Here is an 11,054-nt window from a genome sequence, read left to right on the forward strand (position 1 = left end):
ATTTACTCCATCATATACATACTAACGTAATGGCACCATCAACCATTCTCTTTTTGACCCTCAGTGAGCTGGGCCAGGCAACTGTCAGTTTAGCCGTAGCCCATGAGTTTCTCATTCGCTCTTATGATGTCCATATCGGCTCGTTCGCGCCTTTAGAGACCGCTATCTCCAAGCTCAATATCCGTGCCGCATCTCTGTCATCAGTGACAAATCGTGCGACTTTCCATCCGCTGACTGGCCCTCCCATGATAGAGGCCGATCCTTTGTTCAATATATGTGCCGATTCATTTCGCGTTCATAACATCGGTTTCCGAGCAGCTCTGAACACATACAAGCACATCCTACCCGTAATGGCAGCCCCATGGGATGGCCCACGGTATATGGCAATATATCAAGACTGCTCTACCCTCATCCGCACGCTTCAACCAGCCATTGTCGTACTTGATCCACTCTTCTTACAGGCAGTTGATGCGTGCCGCATGCTAGAACAACGTTATGTGGCCCTGTCTCCTAACACATTCAAGGAACTGACGATACAGCCGAGGTTGGCGAGCTTGTGGAAATATCCAATGTGAGAGATCTAGTCCATCTGTACTTAGCCTCTTGCTCTGTGTATCTTGACTAATCAGTCAGTGTGGGTTCCGGTTACCCTTATCCTTTACCATGGTACCTGATTCTTCCAAACGTTTATCTTGTTCTTCGGGTGCTATTGGTTCTTATGGGCAACCCAAGAGTCCGAGAGCTGACAGCATATCGTACTGCTCAAGGGCTGCCCAGTGCAACCTCTGCACAGATCTCCCAACTGCTCAACAAGGACAAGACTGAAGTTCTTCTCCCGACCAGATGGGAGACCGAAATTCCTTGCTACTTTCCCGACACCTTCACATTATGCGGTCCCATATTGCGCCCCTGTGGCCCAATTGCCGAGGAGGAACCAGAACTGGCTTCTTGGCTCGGACGACGGCCAACAGTCTTGGTGAACTTGGGATCACATGTGAGGTATACGATCGATGTTTTGAAGGAACTCATGGAAGGGTTCCGCATGCTCCTAGATAAAAGGCCGGAAGTCCAAATCTTATGGAAAATCAAGCCAAGTTCCGGTACAACTCTCGATGATACCACTCTACCTGACAATCTTCGTACTGCCGTCGCTGAGGGACAAGTTCGGGTTGAGCCGTGGCTGGCAGTGGAGCCTATTTGCATTCTCACGAGTGGCCATGTAGAGTGCATGGTTCACCATGGAGGGTCCAATTCTTACCACGAAGCGATACGGTTAGTATACACGGCTGTAAATTCTTGAATGCAGGCGGTCCCAATTTCTGACAGCTTGTTTTGTTTTAGGGCTGGCGTGCCACAAATCATCCTTCCCATCTGGCTCGACACCTACGATTTCGCCTTGCGCGCAGAATGGCTAGGCATTGGGATCTGGGCAAGTCGCAAGACTGCGCCAGGCGTCAACGGACCGGAATTGGGGCAGGCATTGATTCGGGCGCTAGCAAGCGGCCAGAGCGAGTCGATGCGACACCAGGCGCAAACTATCGCAACTAAATTGGGGCCAAAAGATGGACGAGTCATCGCATGTGAGAAGATCATTTCCTCGCTAACAGAGCCGTGCAGCATGAAGATGCCCCAATGAAGGAAAGAGCGCAAGCGTATAATGAAGGCGTGACGATTGACTCATTCTTGCTGACTCTTTGGGTGGAGATGTATTTATTTGGTCCGACTGACTCGGACCGACTCAATTAGACAGCGGAATCGGCCCGTTAGGTATATGAGGCCTGAGGATTGGTAATCTATTCTCCATGTACTCTTCCACTGCGCCCTCGAGAACGGACATATCGCACTTCTGTATCCAATTAACTCCCTTTGCGACAGGAAATGCTTCAAATGCTCTAGACTCAGAATGTAAATTTAGCTCCGAGTCCCCACGCCGGCTAAGCTTTTAGGAAGGAAACGTGACGCCGAACCCCCGAAATGCCCCGCATGACGCAGTCTCCTCCACGATCCCCTCATTCTATAAATTACCTGCCCACGGCCCTTCCATTGATGCTCGACAACCCTCCCCTTCCAATTGACCACGCATAACTGATCTCACATTGACACAATGGCTTCAGAAAGAGTAGCATGGCTCGGCTTGGGCAATATCGGCCGGGTAAGTACACACCTCCCCATCTATACATATGTCAATCAATATCTATATCTCTTCAGAAATATTAACATCCCCACCAGGGTATGAGCCGCAATATCGCCCTGAAAGGCCCCCAAACCGCACCCATAATCCTCTACAACCGCACAACATCCAGAGCCACCGCGTTCGCCGACTCAATTGGCTCCAACAAAGCCACTGTCGCAACCACCATCCCCGAAGCCGTGCAACAGGCCACAATCACCTTCATCTGCGTCGGCGATGACCCAACCCTCGACCAAATCATCAATACCATTGTCTCTGACTCCTCCCTGGACCTCACCTCTAAAATCATTGTCGACTGCTCCACCGTCCACCCGGACACTTCCCGCCGCATCCACTCCATCCTCCACGAGCGCGGCGCCACCTTCATCGCCTGCCCCGTCTTCGGCGCTCCCAACATGGCCGACGCAGGCCAAATGATCGTCATCCCCGCCGGAAAGCAAGAAGCAATTGACAGACTTCAACCTTTCTTCGAGGGCGTCACGGCCAAGGCCACCCTCCCCTTGCCTGGCGACGATGTCGGCCGTTCCTCCCAGCTCAAGATCCTAGGTAACACTTTCATCCTCAACACCATCGAGACCCTTGCAGAGGGTATCGTGCTGGCGGAGAAATCCGGTCTCGGTGCCGACATGTACCAGAAATGGATCCACACGTGGCTGGGTGGACCCTTTGCGAAGTATGCGGATCGGATGGTCGAGGGCGATTATTACAAGCGTGAGGAGCCGCTGTTTGCGGTCGACTTGGCTCGGAAGGATCTGGGTCATGCGAGTAGCATTGCGCAGGATGCGGGGGTGAGATTGAGGAGTGTGGAGGTTACTGATGGGTATTTGCAGGAGGTGAAGAAGGAGAAGGGTGTGAAGGGTGATGTTGCGGGAATTTACGGGGCGATTCGGAAGGAGTCTGGGTTGGAGTATGATAATTAGTGGATTACGTGCTTATGGATTTAATTGATTAATGATACTCATTCTGATAGAAAACCAGGTTCAGGATCACAAATATAATGTCATGCATTTACGCTAGAGGAGAGCCATAGTAGCAAAATGGTCAAAATACAGATCCATTGCCTAGAGAAAAGTCACAATAAACTCAATTTCCAAATCAGCGGGAAAGAATATGTATACATATACATATATAAGCCATGTTGGCCACGATCGGCCCGGCAAACCCGTAAGCCAAACAACAGACATTAGACCATACCATTACTACTACTCTCCAGTTAGTAAAACCCAAAATTAGTCCCGCCCGAGATCCGACTAGATATATTTGAGCGTATTCCCATGGCGTCCATACTTGCCATTAAAGGTACATCGCCATCGATGAATGCCACTGTGCTTTCAAGTATTCCTTCAAAGCAAGTATTGCTAGCTGATATGCCTTGGCTCTGGGAGCTCCAAGATACTGACGCGTCTGACTCTGGGGAGTCAGTGTCTCGACTCTCCCAGACACTCCTGGATCCTTTTCAAAAGGTTCAGTACAAGGGATACGTAACTATACTCTTGGACTCGTCAACCGTAGAAGGATCTGGAAAGTCTGCGACAGATCAGAGAATATTATGCAGGAGGGGGAAATAGAGGGCATTGATAGAGAGTAAAAGTTAGTATCCACGGGATGCGAAAAGAATGCTGGCGGATTTGTGGAAGGGCGGATCCCTTGCTCAATATTCAAGACAAGAAATGCCCATGGTTCTAATAACATACTACTGTTGAAGAAATCCAACTAGTGGAGAATTTCTGAGTCGGCGGTTTTGGCGGAAGAAAGGGGAAACTCAACTATTAACTTAATCTCACACGCTAAGCATTCAGGCCGCCTCCGAAGCGTAGCAAGGATAAGGTAGCCTGCATCAAAAGTATGGCGGTGATGCGCGAGGAGCAGTGGCAAGCTATTCGGCTATCTCGCTTTGTGAAAAACTAAGCTAGTCCATCATCTGGATTTTAATGCCAGAACGGGAACGTTGTGAATGGCTCCATCAATTCCCGCTGCGCTCACTGAGGGGCAGAGAAACAGTACACCGCCGCACAGATCATGGATCAGGGAATCTTCTGTGACCGTCTCCTAAAATCCATAATCATGTGTTGAAGCCAATAGAAGCTCGGTAGAGTCTGTCTAGTTCATGTGAGCTATGTATATCTGCTGCTCCTAAGAGCTCTTTAAGGCATGCTCAGTTCCTCAGCTGTGGCTGCTCCTATGCGCGCCAGCACATGTGGAGGAGATTTTTGTGTCAGCATCTGGAATGCGAAGAGAAAAGCTTCTGGATGTTGTGAAGATGAGTTCTCCCACACCTAGGTTAGGATTCAGGCGACTAGGTAAGTGGAGTTGATTGAGTCAACAAAAGGAAGTGGGTAGAACACCGTGTTGTATATTATGGGCCGTTCTCTATTCTGGGTAAAAAAACCCCGATGAGCTGTCGAGATTGTTCGGACATCCGTCCAGTTAGCCGAAAATTCGCAACATGTGCGCAATGCCGAACGCGCGTTGGCCGTACTCAGCGGTCAGTTTCAACATGTGGAGGCTTGTTTCTAATTGTAGCCCGAGGGGGCAAGCTCCCTAGGCCCGATAGATCGGCCGTGGCGGATTTCCATTGTAGGTGGGTACATCTGCGAGAACCAGACTTCAAAGGGCAACTTTTAAGAGCTCGCACGGAGTCCCAAGGAACGGCCAAGCGGGCTCGAAGATTCGGTTATCCACCAAAGCTTAAACGGTTGGTTAAGCTTCTCGGATGGCCTTGATTTTGAGGTACTCTGTGTAGCTTCTCCTGCAGATCCAACTCATTTATTGGCTTGACTGTTAGTAATAGTTCTGAAGATCCTCTTCATGTGTCAAATCTAGAATCTAGGATAGGCAATTTGATATGTAGTATGATTCGATGGCGCACTGCTGGTCGGAAGAAAGCCGGCGATTCCGTCAATGAAAGGTTGAAGAAAGAAGAAAGCAAAGAAAGTAACGGTGCGCGACCGGGATTGACAGCGGGTAGGGCATCGACAGAGGGGAGCCTGAGGATCTCCCGCGGGAAGGTAAGGTACCGGCGGATCATTGCCGCTTTAGTCGAGGTCGTCAGGTATTTCTTGGAGCACGGATCTGCATACTTCATGTTATCTTCGTCTCAATATCACATCATAGCAACCGTGATTTCCCCAATGCATGTCCTATCACGCCATAGGGCCTTGACATGGAAATTTTTTATGAATTTTCCGCATGATTTAATATAGAATCAAATCTGAATTTGTTCTTACATACAATACATAGCAGGCAGACCCTTCTAGCCCCGTGTCCTATCTCCACATGATGGGTCACTCCCAACTCTATAGCGGTGACTCCTACCATGAACACCTCAAGGGGTCCCGAAAAAATTTCTGATCTACGGACTGATCCATCGGGTAGGTTCCCCGGGTATGGAATCCAATTCCAAACAGGGCTCATGTTCCCTGCCATTATGATATTCTAGTTACACCAAGCTCCTCCATGGCTGGCTTCGATCCTTCATCCTCCACTTAAGACACGTCAACATTCACTGTGAGCAAGCCCCAAGTGGGTAATACTATAGAGCCACATGCCTGGGCAGCTAAGGAACAGTGGGATATTTCGTAAGGGATACCTGAGTACCCAGACGCCGCAATACATCATGTGGGGATCATTATGTGTCCTAAGGATAACCTATGTAGATCATGTGTTGATAAGTCCAGCTAATTGGCATTGTCTGAGGCAGAGCTGGAATAGAGCCAATCCATGCAAGGGATTCCTGTGGAAACGCCACCCTTTTTGCTTGTTCCCTACCCGTGCTGTGCGCCTGATATTTTTAATTGTACGTACCCACCATGTATCATGGTCCAGGCGTTTCAAGCTGTACAGAGTATCGGAGTCCCGGTGGGCTAGACAGCAAGGGCCCAGCATACCAAGAATTGTCCGACTGTATCGACGCGCGTTCGCTCCAAAATCAGGGTAACATCATGGTGGTCATCTCCGATGTAGTGACTCCAATATTGCATTTTATTGTATCCACTTTAGCTATTTAGAAGACCATGATAGCCCGCTTGTCATTGTCGATTCTATTCATTTCATCCTCAAGGGTCTTACTATTCCTATTCTCTTCGTGATCGTCATGGCGACGCAGCCCTCCAGTGGTCCTGACAGCTCTGTCGAACCCAGCCCTGAATCTAGCCTGGAGTGTCTGGGGTCCTTTGTCGAAAAGGAAAACGCTCGTGTGAAGGTCGAGAGCCGCGACATTGAGGCCGGTGAACTCTCCCAAGATGAGCTTGACAATATTGTCCACTGGGATGGCCCCGATGACCCTCGGAATCCCATGAACTGGTCCGATGCTCGGAAGTGGCTAATTATTGGCCTCATATCATTGAGCAGTTTCAATACGTATGTTTGCCTCCTTCATTTATTGTTAAAGACCTATGGCGGGTATGCTAACAGCTATTAGGTCTCTAGTCTCCACCATTTTTGCTCCCGGTGTCCCGGAAGTTCTGAAGGAGTTCCATACTGATAACTCTTCACTTGCATCTCTCATGGTCTCTATCTACGTGATGGGATCCGCAGTGGGGCCTCTTGTACTTACACCAATTACGGAAATGAGTGGAAGATTACCAGTGACACATGGAGCAAATATTCTCTTCATGATCGCAGCAATAGTTTGCGCATCCAGCATCAATATCTCCATGCTCATTGTTTCTCGACTAATCATGGGCATTGCCAGCTCAGTGCCGGTAACAGTTGGAGGAGGGTTTGTCGCTGATATGATGCCCATGGAAAGACGGGGAACTGCAATGACAATATGGACCGTGGGACCCTTGCTTGTACGTATATCTGGTTATCTGGTCTATCCTATGTCCGAAGTTACTAACTCTAATTATAGGGTTTTGTGATTGGTCCTATCTTCGGAGGCTACATGGTAGAGAATGTGGGATGGCGATGGACTGTGTGGCTTGAGGCAATACAGGTAAGCTACTGATCCTATGCTTGTGCTCAAACAAAGCAAAACTGACACTATGATAGGGAGGGTTCATTGTGATTGCATCACTGATATTCCTCCGTGAGACGTATGCGCCAACGATACTAGGACGTGAAGCAATGAGGCTCCAAAAGGCCACCGGGCAGCAATATCGTACCAAGTTTGACTCTGAACGCACAGCTGGCCAGATGCTCTTGACATCTTTAACGCGACCAATCAAATTCCTCTTTCTGTCGCCTATTGTCCTGATAGTATCCCTCTACAGTGCCGTCACTTACAGCTATATGTACGTTCTTTTCACTACCTTCACCGACGTCTTCGAGAATGTCTACGGTTTCAGCCCGGGTCAGGCAGGCCTTGGATATCTGGGCCTTGGTATGGGTTTCTGCGTCGGACAGATCACAATTGGCTACTACTCCGATCGACATGTCAAAAAGCAGGAAAAGATCCACGGCAAGATGAAGCCAGAGCACCGCCTTCCACCTCTTGTCCTTGGATGTTTTCTGGTACCGCTTGGTCTATTCTGGTACGGCTGGTCCGCACAGTATAGGCTTCATTGGATTGTCCCCATTATCGGGACCTTCTTCATTGGTGCGGGGATCTTTTATGTACACCTCGTTACTCAGGTGTATCTTGTTGATTCATATACCCTCTACGCTGCCAGTGCTGTCTCCGCTGAGCTAGCCTTGCGGTGCGTTTTTGGTGCCACTATCCCATTAGCCGGGACGCCCTTGTACGATACGCTCGGTCTAGGCTGGGGAAACACCCTCCTTGGTTTTATTGCGCTTGCTTTTGCACCGACATCCTTTTTCTTACTGAAATATGGGGAGAGCATCCGGACCAACCCCAAATTCATGCCAAAGATGACGTAATCTTTTTCTCTCCTTTGCCACAGGTGGCTTCTGGCCTTTTGGGTTGTTCCTATGGGCATTTCTTGCATATAATTGGCGTTCATCTTGATGTGATATGACATGGAGTATTTGGTTTTGGAATTAGACCGAGCTGTGTTTAGCGATGTGCTTGATCCTACTGTTTATTGTTATTTTCTATCTGTTATGGGCTACATTCACGCAACATATGAGCGACTGAAGCGAGTTTCTTAAGATAATCTTTCTAGCTTTTCTCCCAAGAATCATCTGGAGTACATACTATTTTTACATTACATGGCAAGTCTGTAACAAACTGTCGGAAACAATATTACCTCATCCAGAGACAAGAGATACTCTTGTATGCTTGGTGGATCCAATAAAAATGCAGATCCCAATAGTTTACAAGCGTTTCTGGAATGTGTCCGACTTTCCCAGTCCAACCACCACATACGTACGGACGTGTTAAGCCAGTCGCTTAAGGATATAGAACATCTACCACTAGTAATTCACCAATACAATCCCCTGATCATCGATGCTCTCACGGTACAAGCTAAGCTTATACTTCCCGATAAGTTAAGCTCTGGTGACATGCTTGGCGAACCCAGTTATGACATGTAATATGTACGAAATAGTAAATCATTACGTGAGAGTGGCTTGGGCTCTATACTCGGCAGTGGCTGGATAGGGGTGAGCCACCAGGTACCTATTGAAGGGGATGTATGAGTTTACTGTGGAGCAACGTGCAGACTTAATGAATATCATACTGGTCTTTTCCAACAGGGTCTGACTTATCGCTTTCCTTGTTTGTATGCGTGACAAACCTGTCTTTCAGGCATTCCGCGGGACATGTACATATGTATGTACTTTGTACATTTGATAGGATAGTATCCCAGACACTATGTCATCCTGTTTCTTAGTACCGCCAAGAGTATATTTTTTGCATATGGTAATGTATGTCTCGCACACTTTATGCAGTCCGCGTCATCTCATGGATCAGAACACAATAAATTCCTCGGGATCCCTTCCCGGTTACCTGCCTTGCGGCTAAGTTTACCTATTTTTGGAAGTCCTGTGAAAAAAGGCTGATGGTCTATTCGGCTCGAAGTTGTTGACATTGATATTTTGTACACTTTAGTAATGGTTGATTCTGGCGCTCTTTCCTCTCTGGTAAATCTAATCAAAGTATTTAGCACTACAGGCCATCTGTTGAGCAGTTAGACGTTTTATATGCGGCATATGTAGGTTCCGATTTCAAGATAGAATATGAATCATGGCCTAACAAGGATATCTCGTTTATCACCGATTTTAAAACCCCGTGTGCGATGGATTTATTTGGTGTATATACATATTCTCCTCCTCGGGCCCGGGGGGTGGGGGATCCCCAGAGGAAGGATTATCCGATCTAGCCTCGCATATGAAAGTTGAAACAGACTTATACGTTTTGAGCTTCAACCGAAAGGTGCATGGAGTCCGGATGATCAAAATCATGAACTGTGTCGCTGTAGACTAATCTCATACTGTGTAGAATTTTGCTTAATAATGATACTATACCGGTTTTATTACTGTGGTATACCGTATGGGCGTGGTGGGAATGTCGGTGAGTTTGTTCGTTGACTTAAATCCTGCCAATTTGATAAAGCTTGATACCCCTTCCTTCTCCATCGAATTCGATGGCATAGAAAGAGATACCTTTAAACTTAAGGTTCAAGATCTATGAACTAGGTATAGACGGTGACTTTGTCACATTGGTCCTGTTTCGTCCCACTGACATTGTTTTCGCACTCTGCCACAGTACAGAGTAAAGATATTATAGCTACGTAAGTATATAAAGTTTACACAGAACAGGACTGCTAAGTAGCCTTCCAGAGTGCCCCGCACTAGCACTAAGGTCGGTATAAGAAAATTAGATGGATCGCTGCACGAACCATGGTAAGCGAAGAGGCAGGGACCGGTCTAGAATGGCAATTTATAAGCGCAACAATGACCAGGTCAATATGTCGATCCTCTCGGATCAACTTCGGATCTACACTTTTGGCCAAGGCAACTTACCATATGAAATATATGTACCCGATTCTAGCCTCTCTCATTGTCACCGTTGATCAGTAACGGATTATTGAGGTGGATTTTGCCGGCTTTGTTAAAGTAGACTGCTTAATAGTCAAGTTTCCTAATTCTTCTATTTTAGTATAACTTACTTAGATAGGTTAAAATAACATTATTATTCTCTACTAATTTAATCATTTACTAATTATTGTTTTATCTCGGAGTATTCCTTACACTATCTCGTCTATGTGGTTGAGTCTGGGTGCGATGTGGCGGCATCTGTATTGTATAGCAAAGTCCAATCCAATCAAATGTTGTAATTTAGGAATATTGTGATCAGGGACAGTCAGACTGTCCTCCGTTTGGATTTTGTCACTCCTGGAGTGCTGGTGACTGTTGAAGAAGACTCATTGTTGTAGAGGGGCGGGCTTGCTGTCACCGACGGTGCAAAAAATTGAAATAAGGAACAACGAGTGAATCCTGGTATATTTCGGAATCTCCTACTTTCTCTCTACTTTACATAACTGAACATGTTAAGGATGCTAGGTTTTGTTGTACTAATAGATGGCAGTTTCCAGTGGAAAGCCTTGAGAATGAATGTGGTCTATAGACTGGTATCACAACTGGGGAGAGCTAGAAGAGGTTTAGCAGAACAACAAGGGAAGATATTGATGAGACTTGGATGCTACAGTACTTTCATTGATGTTTTCGAGATATCTTCGAACTGAGAGCAGGAGCTTATTCAAGTACCATAGTCCCATATGTCGAATGTATAACGACTGAACCAATTACGATTGCCCTTGACGGCCACCCTTTTCCCCAAGTCGCTTCGCTCTACAGTAAATATTGCTAGTATACCGCCGGTCATAGAATATCAGTGTCAAACAAGGTATTCTCATCAATACCGAGTCGATGCCAAAACATAGAACAATGCAGCAATGAGAGAACTTATTAAATCACAAGTCAAACTCCTGGGTTGTGCATTCGGGGCGCAGTCTTGATA

General features: G+C 47.1%; 4 protein-coding genes across 4 annotated transcripts; all 4 read left to right on the forward strand.

Moving 5' to 3' along the window:
- Positions 1-29: 29 nt before the first annotated feature.
- On the forward strand, positions 30-1,636 carry BDV27DRAFT_146314 (glycosyltransferase family 1 protein; the record flags this gene model as incomplete). Its single annotated transcript, XM_032070564.1, has 3 exons — positions 30-571; positions 634-1,272; positions 1,342-1,636. 3 exons carry the CDS (start codon positions 30-32, stop codon positions 1,634-1,636), a joined length of 1,476 nt encoding a protein of 491 aa, XP_031926278.1.
- A 172-nt stretch (positions 1,637-1,808) lies between these two features.
- BDV27DRAFT_130272 (NAD(P)-dependent oxidoreductase) lies at positions 1,809-3,209 on the forward strand. Its single transcript, XM_032067381.1, has 2 exons — positions 1,809-2,152; positions 2,230-3,209. The coding sequence occupies exons 1-2, from the start codon at positions 2,105-2,107 to the stop codon at positions 3,109-3,111; spliced, it is 930 nt and encodes a 309-aa protein (XP_031926279.1). The 5' UTR covers positions 1,809-2,104; the 3' UTR covers positions 3,112-3,209.
- Positions 3,210-3,345: 136 nt separating this feature from the next.
- Positions 3,346-5,072, forward strand: BDV27DRAFT_130274 (uncharacterized protein). The gene has a single exon (XM_032067382.1). The coding sequence runs from the start codon at positions 4,585-4,587 to the stop codon at positions 4,912-4,914; it is 330 nt and encodes a 109-aa protein (XP_031926280.1). The 5' UTR covers positions 3,346-4,584; the 3' UTR covers positions 4,915-5,072.
- Positions 5,073-6,284: 1,212 nt separating this feature from the next.
- Positions 6,285-8,011, forward strand: BDV27DRAFT_165637 (MFS transporter; the record flags this gene model as incomplete). The annotated part of the gene is made up of 4 exons (XM_032073984.1): positions 6,285-6,550; positions 6,612-6,984; positions 7,044-7,127; positions 7,184-8,011. The coding sequence occupies 4 exons, from the start codon at positions 6,285-6,287 to the stop codon at positions 8,009-8,011; spliced, it is 1,551 nt and encodes a 516-aa protein (XP_031926281.1).
- Between the last annotated feature and the right edge of the window lie 3,043 nt (positions 8,012-11,054).

Source organism: Aspergillus caelatus (genome assembly GCF_009193585.1).
Source record: "Aspergillus caelatus strain CBS 763.97 unplaced genomic scaffold BDV27scaffold_120, whole genome shotgun sequence".
NCBI lineage: Eukaryota > Fungi > Ascomycota > Eurotiomycetes > Eurotiales > Aspergillaceae > Aspergillus > Aspergillus caelatus.

What these genes read in the sequence shown, in the direction of transcription:
- BDV27DRAFT_130272 (XM_032067381.1), top strand. Translation starts at nt 2,105, where the DNA reads ATGGCTTCAGAAAGAGTAGCATGGCTCGGCTTGGGCAATATCGGCCGG. An exon ending in GCTTGGGCAATATCGGCCGG is followed by an intron (nt 2,153 to 2,229) that starts GTAAGTACACAC and finishes CATCCCCACCAG; the next exon opens with GGTATGAGCCGCAATATCGC.
- BDV27DRAFT_130274 (XM_032067382.1), top strand. Translation starts at nt 4,585, where the DNA reads ATGAGCTGTCGAGATTGTTCGGACATCCGTCCAGTTAGCCGAAAATTC.